The following is an 18,083-nucleotide window of genomic DNA, read 5'->3' as shown; positions in this document are numbered from 1 at the left end:
AACATAGAATAGCACTAAGACTGCTTTCATATATTTGCCACATTCATTACTAACAGCAAGAAGTTAAACTAGATTTTGCCAGTCTTACTTTTATGCTAGATATAGGGATGACTGAGGGTATATAAAAAATTTTTTAGCATCCACATATCTGAAACAGCTGAATTTTCCCTTGAAGTACTATGGAGCCTTTTCTGTATCAATTTAGATCACAGTCATGTTTTCCATCATATGCCAAAATCAGTGAAACACAGGAAACAGATCAACATGTGGAGTACTATTCTAATAAGCATACTGCATCGCTGAAGTGGAGTGGAGAGGAAGTAAGCAGTTACCTGCGCTGACTGGGATCGGTTGGCTGCTTTGGCACACCGATCCCTGCATCTCTTGATCTCCTCCTCTAAACTCATCTTCTCCGCCTCACACTGGTTACTGTTGGAATACGCATTCACAGTTGAGGCGCTCAAGTTCCCCTCACAGTTAGGTTCAGTAATGACAAGGGTACAGGTTTATCCTCAAAGATAGCTTAAGTACTGGCATGAGTACAGGTTTGTCTAGGTTCAGTACTGAAAAAAAGGTTCATACTCATAGCTAGGTTCAGTATAACATGAGCACAGCTTTGTCCTTAAGGTTAGGTTCAGTACTGACGTGAGCAAATAACCTGACAGCATTTTTTGAATCTCATGTCATGACATATTGGACTTGGTCACAAGATGGCAGTATACACCGGGGTGTAAAGGTACTTGCCTTATTTCAAGGAAGCAATCCAGTTCTGCCTGATACTCCATGTTCTTATCTTGGATTTGCTTAGACAGCCTAGACAACATTGAATAAGACAAGTTTCAGTGGTTATATTAACTGTAAATAATTTCTGATAAAGTGCCATGAGATCTTACAATCTTTGGTTCATCAAAGCATATCCATGTTTAATGAAACACAAACAGTACTTCATTCTATTAGAAATTAAATGTAAAAATAATTATAAGATATGAAAGCTTATAAGAGTCTGTGACCTGGGAAAAAAGGGCACTTTCTTCTATTGTATCTAAACTGACATTTTAGTCAGCATCACCATCACATTTGTTTCGTGTTTGAAACTGAACTTGTTAAAAATCTCATCATTACAGAACTTAAAACTGAATTTATGACTCTGCAAGCACTAAAGAGCTTTTCCTGTCAGACCTGTGGTTCAGGATTCTCACCTCTCCTGCAAATCTAGCAGCTCTTTGTTCTCCACCTTCAGGGCTTTAAGTGCCTCTTGGTTGTCTCTCTTCTCCTGCTGATCTTTCCGAATCTCCTCCTCAAGCTTTTGTTGAAATAAGCTCAACTCTTTGTTGGTTATCTGGACAGACAGACATCAGCAATATGTAACAGCATAGTCAAAACTTTGCACAACTATACGAAGAAACCCACCATGAGGACGCAATCTGTGCCGGGATTTTCTACCTCTACTTTCTGATGGTAATCCTCCACTTCAGCCTCTAGTACAGAAACCTCCTCTTCTCGTCTTGTCTGAAGATATTCATATGTTTGCAGCATCTTCTGGATTTGTTTTTCAAATTTTACATTGTTTTTTTCTTTCTGGGTCATATCTCCCTGAAAGAAAATGTGCTAATGTCACCCAATGTCATGTTGTGGGAACATGCTGATACCGATGGACACACTATGTTTCTAACAATAAACAAAAAACAGAGGAAGCTGGCCTAAAGGACCACATTTTGAGCACATGAACAAACTCTATACCACTACCACCACCTCTTCATCAAGGCAGATAAGGGGAAATGTAACACCGCAATATTTGGTGTGACTTAAATGAAAAACAAACACTCACTTTATTCTTCTCAAACAACAAATACGGTTCTGTGTTAACGGCAGCATCCTCTCTGGACTCTTTGGGACCCTCAAGAGTCTGTAAGAACAGAGCAATGAGTCTTGCCACACCCTTAAACACGCTGACATCAAAACAAATTCTGACTCCATTTAAAATGTGAGGGAGGGAAAAGCGCTCTTACCTGAACAGAAACTGCAACACTCTCAGGAGCAGCATTAGCTTGTTTATAAATAATGGATGAATAGAGCTCCCTTGCCTCTCTCTCACTGTAGGGATTAATATTATTATCTGGGCTGAGTGATGTGGAATTAAAGATGAAGTCTTTTGGTGAGCTAATGAGCAGCTGTTCAGAATATTCTACTTCTTGCAACTCAGTTTGAGCAGTTTCAGCCATATCCATATCTTGTGATACATGCACATAATCAATATTAGCCGTAATGTGAGAACCAAAGACACAAGGATTAGAAAGAGCAGAAGGTCCTGGTGGAGAGTTCTGTGGATCAGAGTGTGCCAATATTGGGATGTCCTCATCATCCAGAATGTCATTGTCATAAGACATGTTGCTGTCACTCACATTCAAATGCTCAAACTGGGGCAGGAACTCTTTGGCTGTAGGATTTAGGTGGGAGGGCACTCTAGGTTCCAAATCGTCGTAAGTATCAGAGAAAGAGTTAAAGAGCATGGGTGTGTCGTCAGCAATGGGGTGCTGCAGGGACACAGCGTGTCCCATTAGTCCAATGAGGTTATCCATCATGTAGAATCGCAGCGACTCGCAGAGGAATGGTTCCAGTCCGCCAGCAGCTGAGATTTTCTGCTGAGCCTCGGCAGGGAAGTTCTCTAGCTCGCCCACCAGCAGGGGGTCTGAGGTCTCTAGAGGGCCATGCTCCTCCAGAATCTGCTCAAAGTAACTGAGGAAGGGAGAGAGTGAACGTGGGGGAGGGGTCCAGGGTTCACCAAGACCAAAGTAAATTCCATAACTCAAGGACTTTTTCCAAACACTACACTTTTGTTTTTGGGAGCTACACAAGAACAGTGTGGCTCAACACTACCCCACCCTCACCCCCCCACACACACACCCCCTCCCTCTGCTAGCCCAAAATTCTATAAGTGTAATTCAAATACACAGCACTGCAACTGTCAGAGTAAGAAAGGGAACAAATCAGTGATACAGAGGGAATGTTATTAACCCTGTTGTGTGTGTGATTGAGATACATACATATATATATATATATATATATATACATACACATATATATATATATATATATATATATATATATATATATATATATATATATATATATATATATATATATATATATATATATATATATATATATATACACACACATACATACATATCTATCTATCTATCTATCTATCTATCTATCTATCTATCTATCTATCTATCTATCTATCTATCTCTCTCTCTCTCTCACACACACAAATGTTTTGGAATTTCATTGTCATCTTTACACCAGATGATTGCACTCTATCAATTATTTGATCAGTCAATTTAAAACTTATTTTAAAGATATATTGTTACATACTAAATGTCTATTTAACTCCATCACTTTTTAAGTATATAAATCAACAAAAGAAACAGGGTATCCCAATACTTAAAATACAAAAATGCTAAAATCATTTAAAAATATGGCACCTCAAGTTCACAGCAGCAAAATCCTTGTGGTGGTGTGTGTGAACCACTATAGTATAGTGTGTGCTATTCTCACGTACGTACTCATATAAACTCTCTTTAGTTGGGTCTGGGTTGTTGTCCAAAAACTTCTTATAGTAGTTTAAGTGTCCTGAGCTGACATACTGTCCTTCAAACTCTGCCACCTGATCCCTCAAGTGATCTGGTACACTAAAAGGATCATTTCCATCAAGTAGCATACTGCAGAGACAAGGTCAAGATAGAGTTAACAAGTGCATTGTAGCTTACAGTAAATTCTGCATCATGTAAGTAAAGAAAATATGAATTAATCCCTTACAATGAATCCTCTTCAGCGAAAATATCCTCATCCTCTTCATCCCTTACGAAATCACTTCTCATCCCCGACATAAAAATAACTGACTGAAATGCACACAAGTAGAATTCAGTATTACAACACATCTGATGTCAGTGGCTCTGATTCTTTTTTTGCCATCACTCACCTTTGGTTCTTTTTGCTTTTTTTTCCGATTTTTGCTTTTAGCCTTATTAAGCGAACTCTGAAAACCAAATCAACATTTAGTGTATGAGAAGGTGGAGCAATTTTATCAGCTCAGGGTTACCACCTGTAAAATTGTACTCACTACGTTGTCAATCCCTGTCTTCTTAATCACTAAACATATTGCATCTGAAAGGGAGGTGAAAAAGGTAATAAACTCTCAGAGGGCATTTGTCTACTGTTTCTGCCAATTACCAATTACGTTTTTCTTTATGCGTACCCATTTCAAAGTATTCATCAAGGATAGTGAAGCATGTAGGATATCGCTCTCGGTTCTCCTCTAGGGTCCAAATGAAAAGACGCATTTCTTGCGGAGGGGCCTGCTTTAGGTACTCGATTATGGTGAAGCCTGTGTTATCAAATAGCTCTGGCATTGTGCCAAACTTCTCAATCAGGACATCCTGCAGTGGGGGGAATGCCAGCAGAGAAGACAGATCCAACTCCTCCAGCTGATCACCACAGTGACCGATGAAACTTTCTGCAGCTTTCAGACCTAATATAAAATATTAAAATATAAAACCTTAGGACTAGCAATACTTAGGAAAACATTTGGGTAGTGAGTCCTGAACCTTCAAAAGGAAATGGGATATCCCACAAGTCCTAAATGAGCAATTTGCATTAATTCCATATGACTGAATAACAGCAAAAACCAAGCCTTCATAAAAGCACCTGCTTACCAACGCTGTCAAGCTGCTGAGCCCAGTCGTGAAGTTTGGGTTTGATGTTTTGGCAGCCGCTGAGGATCTGAATGAAGACTCGGGCCCAGACACGGTTCCGTCTCTCCAGCAGGACGTCCACTAGCTCCCACAGAGCCTGCGGCTCTGACCGGCCCTTCAGCACGCTCGCGTGACTCTTGCCTTCATCCAGCTCCATCCATGGCCTCAGACACACCAGCATGCTAGAAATACTGTGCAGTTCATCTTTAAAAAGTTCTCTACTTTCATAAATTTGATGTAAAACACGGTCGCCATGTACAGTGTAATCCTTGGGTGATTCTAGAAAGGCGGGGGGGGGGGGGATGCAGGTGATAGACAGCAAGAGAGAAATTCAGTGTTGGTTCAAGAAATGAGCAGGTAAATGACAGAACTAACACAGGTGTGCTGCTTCTCAACTACAATCATTACATAAAGTAAACCTAGACTAAGTCCACAAAACACAAAAATATTAACAACACAAAATCAGAATCTTTGGTCAACACCTTTAGCTGCTTCTTTATTGTTTGCTTCCTCTTCTATTGTAATGGTTTCATCTTCATTCAAAGTTGCAGGGGCCCTCTGCTGTTTCCGCCTCAGCTTTAGACCATCCTCTTTAGACTTTTTAAGACTGCAGGGAGGCAGTGGACATGGAGCCACAGTAAATTTAGAACCCTGCCGCAGCCGACCATGAAAGCACGCAACGCAACTCCAGAGAAACGGAATTCTATTTTATTTATGTTTCTACATTTCTTGACACGATGAGCCTTTCAAAAGAATACAGCTCACCTTGTATACGGTTGCCTCACTCTCAATTTTCCAGGTGCTTTGCTTTTAAGAATATGTGCTTCAAACTGAAAGGTAGTAAATGCAAATTAATTAAAAACTGATTAAGCAAATAATACAAACTGCTTTATGTTGCTGAGCTTTTGACCCTGAAACCTACTTCACATTTAATAAGTCCAGTTGAACCAAAAATTACAATGTGACAGATTCTACCCATACAGTCTGGAGTAAAACATGAATCCTGAAGAAAATCCTGGGAAGAAAGCACAGAAACAGGATAATAAACATCAGCAACCTTGAAGTCCTGAGTCCTGAAAACTACACATTCTGCATCTCACCTTATCATTCTTATCAGAGAATTCAGAAGTTTTGAATTTTTTCCAGCAGCTGATATGAAACTCCACCTTGCACCTTTGACAGCATGACATTCGAATGAAGCCCTACAGGAACAAAATGTTTGCAACATAACTCTCTCTTTTACACATTCCACAACTTACGCTTAAACATCTGCTAATAAAAACTATTCAATTACATAAACTCAGTGACTGGCAAGAGCAGACCACATGTTCTCACAAGTCCGTGTGGACCTCTCAATGACATGAAGTAAGCACAATGCATTAGTGTTTACCTTAAAGTCTGGGTCTGTGAAATAGATCTGAACAGTGTGACCCAGGCAATATTGATGTCGGCAAATTGCATCTGGTTTAGGCGGAAATTTGCACATTTCAACAGAGCTCTCCAACAGCTTCTTTAAATATTCAGGACGCGTCTCTTCAACGGTTACTTTAGTGGTGGGCCAGGTGAGCTTTCCACATGTGATCTGCCTCTGCACCATTAACAGGGCATTTGAAAATTTTTCTAGTGCTTTGGAAAATCTGAAAGGAAGAATGGTTTATGAATAGGAGTAATATATACAAACATTCCATTTGTTCCCTAATACACTCCCCCCACAAAAACCTACTCACTCCATGCTCACCTGTTCTCCTTCAGAAACACCTTTCCCATTCCATAGAGAACCAAAGACTGAAATTTTCTATCCTCTGAAAAACTTAATTTTTCAAACTGCCTCTGGGCTTCTCCCAATTCCTTTACAAAAACAAAAAGAGAAACTGCAGACTGTATCTAAATTTCAACATCAATGTATCACAAATACAGTTTACAAAGTAGACTGCAGTTTGAGGTCAGCAAAGCAATGGAGCTCTGTGTCAGCAGAAGGACAATAGTTACCTCGGGCTGGCCAATCTCTATCATCGCTGTAGCATAACCATAGATCAGCAAAGCTCTGTCCAGTTCAGATATGCCTAGAGCCTATTGCGGGAACAAAAAAGCCATGCTGTAGTATGTTCGACAAATTACCTGTAACCTTTAAACAAGTCCACCTGGCATGAAAATATCAGTTTAGCTAGTGCACCACTACCAGAACAAGCTGGTGAGCTAGCATCTGTATGACAGAGCTACACATTTCAAACACATTTCAAACCATTTGGCTATATCTCAGTCACATCTTTCTAAATGTCATCCTGCCTTTTGCAACTCATTTGAGAAATTAAAGTTTCCAATCACACTATTTGACATGTATATCTTAATTTCAACAAGTGACAAAGTTAATGTACAAATAAAAACAAACGCACAAATCTGACACTGTCCTCCAGTCATGGATAAAATTTGAATACATATGATTTTATTACAAAAAGGTACAGCAGACATTTAACAATGCTTATTTACTTTTATTTAAGATAAGCAATAACGTACTTAGCAAGCAATAACTCACACTTCAAAAGAAGCGGCTAACTAAACAGACTGGTACTGTCACCATGACAAAGTTATTGCCATTTCATTCCTAATGAACTCATACCCATCACATCTTTCCCCTCTACTCATTTTGATGATCATCTAACTATATTACCTAAAGCTTTTGTGAATAAATGTATAATGAACTGGCATAAAAAGTACGGTTTTGGTCTTTTCTGTTATTTTTTTAAATGACTTTTTTTTCCTGTTATTTTCTTCAGTTGGATTTGATCTGGGTGGGACTAACTTCGGAATAAGTGGTCTACAAAAGTACAAAAGAGTTAGCATAATGTTTATGTCACCAAGCAACTGCATTCACAGGCTCCCTCTTCTGCTAGTTCTCCTCTCATGATGGCCCACTTTTTAACAGAGAACAGTCTAAAATGGTTGGGTAATGAACCAGAGGGCTGAGGGTGCATACAGGACTGCACAAAGACATTTTTGCTTGCAGTTGCGATTTTTAAAAAACATTCCACTTGGAGATGCAATTTAAATCATGGACATCCTGTACATTTCTTCATCAAGATTTGCTAAAAGACCCTGTGAAACCACTCTCCCATCTGAAAGCAGCCTCTCAAATAAAATGGCTGCTTCCCTGCACATAATTAGCCTCTTTACAACTGAGTGAGCCTTCGATAAACCGGCTAGCATTCTGGATACACCTCTGTGTCATTTACATGGTTTAGAGTAGTCCGTTTTCCTGCAGAAGATATCTTGTTAGGATGACTCAAACGTACAGCTAAACTGCAGCCTGCCTGTTACGTCACACATCACTACCACCCACACCGGATTGTTTATGCTGCCAGGAACCATCGTCAATCATAGGATGACGCACACTCTGTTTTTAATAGGCAGTTTTTCACATAACGTATTTGTATTTTTAACCAATACTAAAACTGTAAAATTCGGGTAATATTGACAAACAGTTGGGCCATTATCCACTCTATACATGCATACAGCTAAAAAGATTTTTCATTTTGTTAAAGCTGTTGTGTTGTGGCTTTTATTATGAAAACAATGTGTTCTCAAGGACTTAATATATTCACAAAAAAACTGTTAAAGTTTGAAAAGGTCTGAATGCACAAACTGGTACTGTCACCATGACAAAGGTATTGCTATTTAATTCCCAATAACAAACGCAAATACAATTTCAAGAATCCACTGAATACCATGAGGAAAATGTAATCAACAATGACAGGAGGATTGCAGAAGGAAATCAGTTAATTTTTAAGTCACCTCTAAGCAGACGCAAAGCCAGAGCAATACATCGGCTCTAATAATGAAAATATATCTATTTAATGAAGAAGAAAAAAAAAAAAAACACCTTTGTTTTCAGCCTCATTACATGAAGTTGGGTTGAAGTGCAAGAATTTTTAAAAGTATAGGGGAAAAAATCCCTGAAACAGTTCACTCTCCAGACTTCCGTTTTCTGCACAGACTGTAAACTTCCATGTTTTGTGCATTCACACAGAGTTTCTATTTATCGAATTATTGTGAACTGAACACGTTGCTGTGCATGTGGATGTTGTAGCTGGCGGTGAATACCTTGGTGCCGGTAGAGTCCAGGATGCTGAGGGCCAAAGAGAAGGCTTGCTGGGCGTTGCGACAGCGTTGGTCATAGAGTGCTGTGTGGGCATCCAGTACTGCAGCACAGAACTGCTCCTTACTGCTCGGTCCACTGCTGCTGCAGCCATCAGCACTGCCAGTACTGCCACTCCGAGGCTTCAGGAATATGATATTATGCCATAAGTCCCAAGATAATCACAATGCAGATAATTACTCCGGGTCCGCCCCTACGCCCCGCCCTTAGAAATGACACTAAACTAGCGCTGGACGATAAAACAAACAAAAAGATTATATATATATATATATATATATATATATATATATATATATATATATATATATATATATATATACACATATACATATACATACACACACACACACATATACATTATATACATACATACACACATATATATATATACATACATACATACATACATACATACATACATATATACATATATATATATATATATACACACACACACACACACACACACACACACACACACACACACACACACACACACATCATCTTATGATTATAATTCTTTGCCATATCGGGGTTTCAACACATAAAACTTCAGCCATAATGCAAGAGAGATCATTCATATACCTCAAAGCTGCACTGCATACCTTTTCCTGTGCAGGTGGGTGTTTATTCTTGACAGACTGTTTTTCTGGAACACACAGTGCTGCTTTCTTAGTCCTGCGTGCTGCCATCTCACTACAATGAAAAGAACAGAGGAGGACACTTGATCATGATTTATTTTGGTAGGCAGAGAAGCAACACACATTTTTTTAAAAAGCTTACAAATACTCAGTCAAAAGAATAAACAAATGAGTAAAAGACATAGCTAAAAATGAATGAAAAAAAAGTTATATAAATATCTCTACTCCACAGAGTAACCTTTCAGGAAAGATAAACGCTTATATAGCTCCAACAGCTGCAGACACTCCAGTCCTCGATATGACAAAGACTGAACAGAACACGGAAATCAAAGTGAAACTACAAAGACAGGAACAATAAGTCAAGCACTCGGTTACACGCTATCAAAATAAGATGCCTACTTTGAACGAGTCAGTGTTGGAACAAAACTGAAACAGATACCAAAGAGAAAGCTCTTAAAATCACTCTATAAAATCTTAAGCTACAACCAACTTAATACGCATTGTCTACCACTAACTTTGAAGTGAAGTTCACTTTACACATAAGAAAGCAAGATTTGGCTGCCATTCCAACACAATTTCGCTCACAAACAAAAGTTTTATGGTAAAGCTTTGAAGTCAGACATGGATGTAACAGATTAAAAATACGTATCACATGACTCAAATTGAAGTCTGTTTTAGAGAATCGTCCACTGGACTACCTTTTCATGTCTTTGAGGCTTTTAAAGTTGTCCTCTGGCTCTTGTCCAGTCCTGAGTTTCTCTGGAAAAATAAGAATTCATTCTGTAAACATACCTGACGAGGTGGTTTCTTCCAGTGATGCAACACACAAAACACACTCCCTGTCTGGGACCAAAAGTAAAAATAATTTGGATTTTCTTACGTTACAATACCTGAAGTGCCGTTAAAAGAATATTTGTGTACTGCCAGAAATATAAGCATTAAACATATGGCACTACAGTTGCTCTCAATTAACTTCCACTCCTGTATTGTAATGGGTTTAGGAATGTCAACATTAAAAAGTGAAAAGGACTGTTCTTTCAGCTCTTAATCAAAGGAGTGAGCCAGACTATTTCTGAGAGACACCTGTGCTGCAACAGATATAAGCCACAAGATTTTTCCCCAGGGCTGATACTACCCAACATGAATTTACACTGACAAGGAGTTCATTTTCCCATGATTTACTGAGCCTTCTTTTATCACGTCAACAAAATGAAAAGCAGAAAGAAAACAGAAATATGCAGTCGGTGTGTGTTATTTGGACTGTTACTTGGTTGTATTAATACTGTAGCTTTCTGCGATATAGGCAAGGTATATGAAACTGTAGGAGCCACAGATGACATGCACCCAGTGTTTATTCAGAGGGCGGTTATGCCATCAAACTCGTTTAGTAACTACATTCCTGCTGAACACATCATGAACAGTTAGTACCTAAATAACACTCATACCACATTTCCTCTAATTATTTCACCATAGTTTAGATTTGCTAAACTATCAGTAGATAAAATTGCTAGAAAATAATACATAGTGGAAAGAAGCTAAAACTGAATTAGACTTTAAAGGACTTTATGTAGAATTTATTGCACATCCTTTATTAACGGCTCACTCCTGAAATATAAACAAGGACAGTGCCATTCACGCGAAGTACCACTGTGACATACTACCCCTGTTGCAGTTTCCACAGTAGCACCACCTTGTGGAGAATTTACTGCTTGCTAACAGTGATTGAGTGAAGGAGGGGTGGAGTGAATGAGTTGCAATCCAGTTCCACAAGGTGCACTGTATCTAAACAGTAACTTGCTGCAGGTGGTTATACTAGCGAATACCTGTGGGCCACAAAGTGAGATGAATAAACATTTAAAGGAGAGATTACTTACACATAGAACCAACAGTTTTTTTGAGACTATGAATCTTTAGACATCAAATTGTGCCATTTGAAAAGTTTTCAAGGGGAATCAGAAGAAACTATAACAACAAGCCACTGATATAGGCATCTTGGACAGTCCATGGTGGTGTCTTTGGTGGAGGTTTACAAATAATTAACTATTAATTACTTTAATTGTTTAGGTATGTTAGCCTCATCACTCTGGAACATGACTGACATTTGGGGTAATGCACAAAATTGTCTGAATTTTCACCTTATTATTCCATCGATGGATGGACGGATGAATTTTTATATTTTATATATATATATATATATATATATATATATATATATATATATATATATATATATATATATATATATATATATATATATATATATATATATATATAAATAAAAACACACACACATATATACATACACACCCAGATTATACACATACCCAGACATAATGCGGTGCTTTATATACTGTTAAACTACAGACATGTGCACTTATAACTGTACTTGTAAAAAAAAAAAGCACAGTTGAAGTTTAAGTGCTAGGGTTAAGACATTTTGTGGACAGTGAAACATTTATCCCAACCCCCAAATCCTCTATGAAACTGAATAATGGAAAACTTATAAAGGATATTTAATGAACTAGGCAATCGTAACTTACCTGCTGACTCCCGTTCCTCCTGCCTGTCTTCCGATTCCTAGTATAATAAAAACATAAATTATTAACCCTGGAAGCAAATTCTCAGGCCATTCAACTGGACTTTTCCTGATTTATCAGCTAATGAGGAAACGCTTCATAAATTGAAAATACATGACTCACAGCAGAGTTTGGGAGTTTTTTTTGGTATGTGTCAGAAACCACATCTACCTTTGTGGCAATGATTCCTATTTGCCGTTATGGAGAGCTCATACTGTCCCAAAACCTAACCTAACCTTTTTCAACTCAGCCAATCCCCCCCACTGTAAAACCCACTGGCTTCAACATCAGGTCTGGCTCATGTGCTGTCTTAGTCAAATATACACACAAAGGTATACAAGATGTCAGTAGACATGTCAGTAGACATGTCATATACATTTCCTTTGTTAATAAACTCAAAGGCAATAAGAGAGAAGCTGTATTGTTGTCTCACTGCATGTAAGTGATTCATGGACTCCCACCTTATTCTCTAAAGTACAGGTGCGAGGAGCTTCCTCTAGGACTTTATGCGGATTAATATGTTGTGACAAAGTATCCATTCCACACGCTCCCTCGGGTCTATGGGACAAAAGTCAAACATTAGCCAATACTCTTCATTTTTTTTTAAATAAATCCAAGATGGAAATTAAACAAATGGACACCTTTTACTGGATCCTTTTTTGGTCTCAGTTTTCTTAGGTTTTCCTTCAGCTTGGAGGGAAAGAAAAGTGCAAATCAAACAGGTATACTGAGTCAGAATGCTACTGAGCCAACACCTTCAAGTGGAGTTTTGCTGTTCTTAACAATCTTCAAAGTAGGATTCAGGGAGAACTAAGATATGGCTTCAGCTGGGCCATAAATTACCTGGTGCGCTTATGAATCCAGTTCAACTGTCCTGCGAAGGTGTCGGCACTGCACTTACGTTTGCATTCAAAAACTTCTGCCATAAAGCGGTGGTACTGCTGCTGAAGGTCTCTCATTCCCTCTGGATCAGCGCTACAAATACTCTGAGCAGCAAGATTGGCCTCCACTGCTTTTTCTTTGGCTCCCAGAAAGAACAAAGCATCACAGAAGCGATAGTGGCCCTGAGGTGCATTAAGGAAAAAGAAAACCGTAGAAATTAATGACTCAGTTAAAGATGAACAGGGTGTGGATGGTGGTTTGAAATAAAAGAAGAGGATTACCTTGGCCCAGTCTTGCTGCAGTATAATAGCTCGCTTACCATCACCCATTGCTTTCCTGAGAGGAAATTATAACAAGGACAAAATCACCACCTGTATTTTAGTAGCACCATGTGATGCATGTATCGCAATTTGTAAAACTCTTCTTTATGTGATATGAATATGTAAATGATTACACCCAACTTACAAATATTTTTCACATCGAATGAAGGCAAGAGCTCTGTTCCCATACAGGAAGTGGTTGCTGGTACTGAAAGACAGAATATGTTTAAGTTTAGCAAAAAGTTAATAATTAGTGATGAAATCAGCAAAACAGACTGCAATGTTAAAGATTTAGAGCATAGGGCTGCCCTGAGGTGTTAATTCCTAAACTACTGACAGCATCATCAACAGTTTAGCACTTATGGTTCTTTGTCCCATACACATTTCACACCATCTATCATAGCCTACATATCATGTTCTAACATAGCCTTGGTACAAAGTTGAATGTGGGCCCCAAGGACTCAAGCACCACATTACCTCCATTTGGCAATCATATCTGTAAATAAACTGTAACTATGAAACTATAATCATAATGTTATATTTTTTATTGACCTTTTTGCAAATTAAAATCATTTATCAAGTTTATTTGGGAGGTTTAATTGCAAATAGCCATTTACATTTATGGCATTTAGCTGACACTTTTATCCAAAGGAACTTATAATTATGATTGAGTACAACTTGAGCAATTGAGGGTTAAGGGCCTTGCTCAAGGGCCCAACAGTGGCAACTTGGCAGTGGTGGGGCTTGAACAGGCACCCTTCCAATTACAAGTCAAGTAGCTTAACCACTGAGCTACCACTGAGTCAAGTAACACTAACCACTGAGATTTATTTTATTCTTCTGACCATCATATGAGCCAATACTGTAGTCATAATATTAAGAACTTACTGGTGTTTAATTGCCTTTGTATACCACTTCACAGCCAGATCATATTTTTTCTTCTGGAACTGTTCATTGCCTTTGTTCTTCATTTCCTCACTTTTCTGAAAAAAGAAAAAAGAAAACCAAAAAGTTGTGACTTATATAAATAGAAAACAGAACCTTAAAATATGTGGTTCATAGTAATTAACAGTTATGTTAATTATATAATGCGAATGAACATTGACAAAATGTAAATTGTGACTGTGGAACAGTTACCTTGAAAAAAAAGGGTTAGTGTACCACCTCTAACTTTCAGGCAAACTCTTCCAAAGATCGTAAAAAATTCACCTATCTATTTAGGGTGTCTGGCTGTTCTCCTGGAGCTCAACCTTTCAGCATTTACACATTCGCTCCTATTCTTACTACATTCAGATGTACATTAGATCAGAGAGCTGATCATACTCCTTGGGACCAGGATGCTTAGGATCTGTTACACAATAGATTATAATTCAGTGCTAGTACTATTTTTTTCCTGATTCAGACAAGCTAACTACATTTGAGTATTTGCTGAACAGTATACAATTAATTATTTTTAATTGAAATGTTTATTTAGTACAAAAAGAATATTCCTTTGCTAAACCTCAGGAAAACACTTTCATTCTTTTTAGGATTCAGTGTGATTTAAAATGGTTTCACTCCTTACCTGTAAACACCATAGCTCCGGATCTACGGTCAGCTCCCTGATCATGTTCGTTTTACTGCATGACATCACCTGAACATACCGGGCATCTAGACAAAAGGGAGAGAAAAGCTTTTATTCTGTAAAAGTTACCATTTATTTGGTCATTTACAGTGCAGTTATGGAGTGGAGTGAGTAAATTAGTGAGTTGGTGTTGGACTAGAAATTGGACCTTTACCAAACAGCTCAGTGTAAATTATGGGCTACCTGAAATTTGCTAGCATTAGAAGACGTTATTTATGTGCTTGTAGGAGGGTCCTCAGTCACAAGTCGCACTTCTTAATATGTAACAAAATATATGACCAGGATTTAGTATAATCATAAAACTATGAACCTATTACATACATTGCATTATTGTTTTTATGTTATCAATCTTGTATGATGTCTAATTTATAACAACATTTAAAGGATACTTTTCTGTGCAAGCTGCCATGACAAGATGCTCTCACCTACAGGTCATTCATCCTGAAGAGAGTAAATCCAACCCTGGCCTAAACTTTACTCACACTCAGTGAAGATGAACCGCAGGATCTGGTAGCGTAACTCCTTACGACCTAGGTCCAGGAGTTTTCTGCTCAGGCCTGGAGGCCCAGACTCTTCAAGGTAACTCACTGCATGAGCAAGACAATCTTCCTGCTGTAGGTACAGAGATAGTGAGACAGAGAAAGGGGAGGAGTAATAACAGTGATGCAGGAGGTCTCTCTCACACACACACACACACACATACACATACACACACATACACACACACACACACACACACACACACACACACACACACACACACACACACAGATGCGCAGACACACACGCGCAGATGCAGACACATGCACGCCCGCACAAACACATATACGCACACACACATTATGACAACCAATTACACATGAGGCGTGAAGCTAAAACATTAGCGCTACGGTCTGTTATATTGCAATAATACAATCAAGCAAATTTACCATTTTAAAGGAGGTGCTTATTGACACCAAATCCTTTGCCCTCCTCTCAGGATCTCTGTCTGCCAACTATACAGGGAAACAAAAATTTAGTTACAAGGAGCTTAAAGACTACAATGTATACATATATGTGTTTTATGACTGTGGGCAGCATTCATGTGTCATAAAGAGGTTTCAGAACCTAAAGAAAATGTAATACATACACATTTTTCCATAGTGTTAAGGATGAGCTCGAGGATTTCAATTCTGTGGAGCCTTTTCAAACTCAAATCATTTGAAACACTGAGACAGACAAAAACACAACAAATTATGGCATGCACAGCATCTTTTCTTTTTTTGGCAATACCACAGAAAAGCTGGACTACAGTATCATTTTGATCAAACCAAGACAAAACCTCCCCTCTGTGGGAGACACTATATTTGCATTTTGCATATTTTTGCATTTGCATTTTACTTTGTCAGCAGCAGTGTCTAATGGTGATGGGATGCATGTTCTCCAGGAGTAACAAGCCCTTTGAACTTACATTTCCTGTATTCATTAAGTGGCTGAAATCAGCCATCACACCTGTTGGAAATGGCACATCTGCATCATGTGAGCTAAAAACAAGAGACTCACTTAGAGTCCAGGAAGCCCGTGTCCACGGCCCAGGCAGTGGTCGTGTGATTCTCCTGCTGCCGGAACAGAATGTGCCACCAGAACACAGATATGTGCAACATGTGTCCAACAGCCTTTTTCACCTCTGGCTTGATCTTAATCCACCGCTCGTACAAAGCATCTAAATAACAAATAAGCAAAGGCATAAATAAAAACCTAATAAGGCTATAAGGTATCATTTAACTTACCCTACTAAACACATACAGAGAAATCACACACACAAATGTCTGGACACACCTATTGGTTCTCTGTATAAAATATCATCTAGCTAGTTTATTATACAAGAGAATCACTCAACTAAACAGGTTTTTTCAGTTGGTTTTTTTTCCAAAATATATGGACCATAAACAAAGAATAACTGTAACAGAAGTGTAGTAGATGTAGATTCTTACCTGGCGGTTCCATGTGAATGTATGGAAAGGTATTTTGGTAAATCTACAGTGAAAAAAGAATAAATAGAGTACTATGGGATGTGGTTATTTCTAAAAATTCCAAGATGTCAAATTATACCTAAATGATTAAGGTTGAAAATAAATGTTTACATGATTACTCTTACAATTTTTGTCTTGTGTCGGATCACATCTGGACCCTCCTCAATGTCGGAGTCTTCAGACTCGAACATTGTGTAGGGAAATCTATCACAAGGACAGCATATGGGAGACTGTCTTAATGAAACCTTGTCAGTATACCAGTTAACTTAGCTAGCTAACTTAAACATAACAGTGTAACTAACCCCAGTCACGGTTACATTTCAGTATACAACTAGTCCTATATTTTCATAGGTAAGGGACTGCTATAAATGTAGATAAAGTTGTAGCTTGCTAGGTATCCTGACTAATTTTGTCTGATACAACGCCAGGAACTAGTTTGCGTTAGCTATCTATTTTTTAGAAAACTAATTGCTGGGTGAGAAGGCTGAGACATAGCTAGTTCAGATTAACATAATTAGCTAACTGATGTTAGTTAGTCTGCTTAATTGACAGCTGCCACTGCCAAGTCATTCAATAAATAAACAAAACAGCTAGTTAGCGAAGCAGCTAACGCTACGTGGCTACTTCTAGCTATTCAAATTAATCAGCTCATAGCTCCTGCAGTCCCTCCCTAGCAAGAAGGATTTGACAAACAATGCAGGAACACGACTAGCTTTTGGCTGAACACAAGAAAAAAAATGTTTTAGTTAAATAAAGCATATGGTTAATGTCAGTTAAAATTAAAACTGCAAACTCCACTACTCACAATAAAGTAACTATGCTAGCTAGCCAGCCTGCTAACTAGCGACATTATTCCAGGTGCGATTGGCTCGAGATAAGGTAACGCCAGCATGCTCGCACGCCCATATTTGTGCCATGTTTAACAAAATCAAACTGATATTAATTGATAAACAAACCAATAACACATCAGTATAAAATAAAATGGACAGTGTACAGACCTGTCCATTGTATGCGTTGTTTGATGTCGAGCACTAGCGTCTTAAACAGATGCGGACACTTGCACTTGGACAGATCATACTGAAACGAGCTGGAGGATAAACATCGCCCCCTGGCGTTGA

The 18,083-nt window shown here is 38.4% G+C and overlaps 1 protein-coding gene across 4 annotated transcripts in view; it reads right to left on the bottom strand.

The window, feature by feature from the left end:
• ttc3 (tetratricopeptide repeat domain 3) overlaps positions 1-18,083 on the bottom strand; it is a 24,476-nt gene extending 6,393 nt beyond the window's left edge. For 2 of the 4 annotated variants that reach the window (XM_081702043.1, XM_081702044.1), the window contains exons 1-38: positions 17,964-18,083; positions 17,091-17,169; positions 16,927-16,969; positions 16,496-16,655; positions 16,083-16,161; positions 15,883-15,948; positions 15,436-15,565; positions 14,894-14,979; positions 14,218-14,312; positions 13,475-13,537; positions 13,291-13,345; positions 13,029-13,191; positions 12,769-12,817; positions 12,589-12,685; positions 12,092-12,128; positions 10,250-10,310; positions 9,951-9,977; positions 9,516-9,606; positions 8,856-9,032; positions 6,747-6,827; positions 6,496-6,605; positions 6,148-6,394; positions 5,858-5,959; positions 5,680-5,772; positions 5,523-5,587; positions 5,240-5,364; positions 4,719-5,036; positions 4,262-4,534; positions 4,127-4,170; positions 3,986-4,042; positions 3,823-3,905; positions 3,570-3,725; positions 2,010-2,736; positions 1,829-1,906; positions 1,444-1,593; positions 1,200-1,339; positions 745-813; positions 333-429 (exon numbers count right to left, since the gene is read on the bottom strand). In XM_081702043.1, the coding sequence (XP_081558169.1) occupies positions 333-429; positions 745-813; positions 1,200-1,339; positions 1,444-1,593; positions 1,829-1,906; positions 2,010-2,736; positions 3,570-3,725; positions 3,823-3,905; positions 3,986-4,042; positions 4,127-4,170; positions 4,262-4,534; positions 4,719-5,036; positions 5,240-5,364; positions 5,523-5,587; positions 5,680-5,772; positions 5,858-5,959; positions 6,148-6,394; positions 6,496-6,605; positions 6,747-6,827; positions 8,856-9,032; positions 9,516-9,606; positions 9,951-9,977; positions 10,250-10,310; positions 12,092-12,128; positions 12,589-12,685; positions 12,769-12,817; positions 13,029-13,191; positions 13,291-13,345; positions 13,475-13,537; positions 14,218-14,312; positions 14,894-14,979; positions 15,436-15,565; positions 15,883-15,948; positions 16,083-16,161; positions 16,496-16,655; positions 16,927-16,969; positions 17,091-17,169; positions 17,964-17,971 (4,581 nt within the window). In that variant the 5' untranslated portion in view covers positions 17,972-18,083. Of the gene's footprint in view, positions 1-332; positions 430-744; positions 814-1,199; positions 1,340-1,443; positions 1,594-1,828; positions 1,907-2,009; positions 2,737-3,569; positions 3,726-3,822; positions 3,906-3,985; positions 4,043-4,126; positions 4,171-4,261; positions 4,535-4,718; positions 5,037-5,239; positions 5,365-5,522; positions 5,588-5,679; positions 5,773-5,857; positions 5,960-6,147; positions 6,395-6,495; positions 6,606-6,746; positions 6,828-8,855; positions 9,033-9,515; positions 9,607-9,950; positions 9,978-10,249; positions 10,311-12,091; positions 12,129-12,588; positions 12,686-12,768; positions 12,818-12,970; positions 13,192-13,290; positions 13,346-13,474; positions 13,538-14,217; positions 14,313-14,893; positions 14,980-15,435; positions 15,566-15,882; positions 15,949-16,082; positions 16,162-16,495; positions 16,656-16,926; positions 16,970-17,090; positions 17,170-17,963 lie in introns of those variants that run through there. The other 2 variants (XM_035535387.2, XM_081702045.1) reach the window with 2 other exon arrangements.

The sequence above is a fragment of the Electrophorus electricus genome, chromosome 19, assembly GCF_041902795.1.
Source record: "Electrophorus electricus isolate QZ-2024a chromosome 19, ASM4190279v1, whole genome shotgun sequence".
NCBI lineage: Eukaryota > Metazoa > Chordata > Actinopteri > Gymnotiformes > Gymnotidae > Electrophorus > Electrophorus electricus.
Note: the sequence above shows the minus strand (reverse complement) of the source record. Positions and strands in the feature narration are given on the sequence as shown.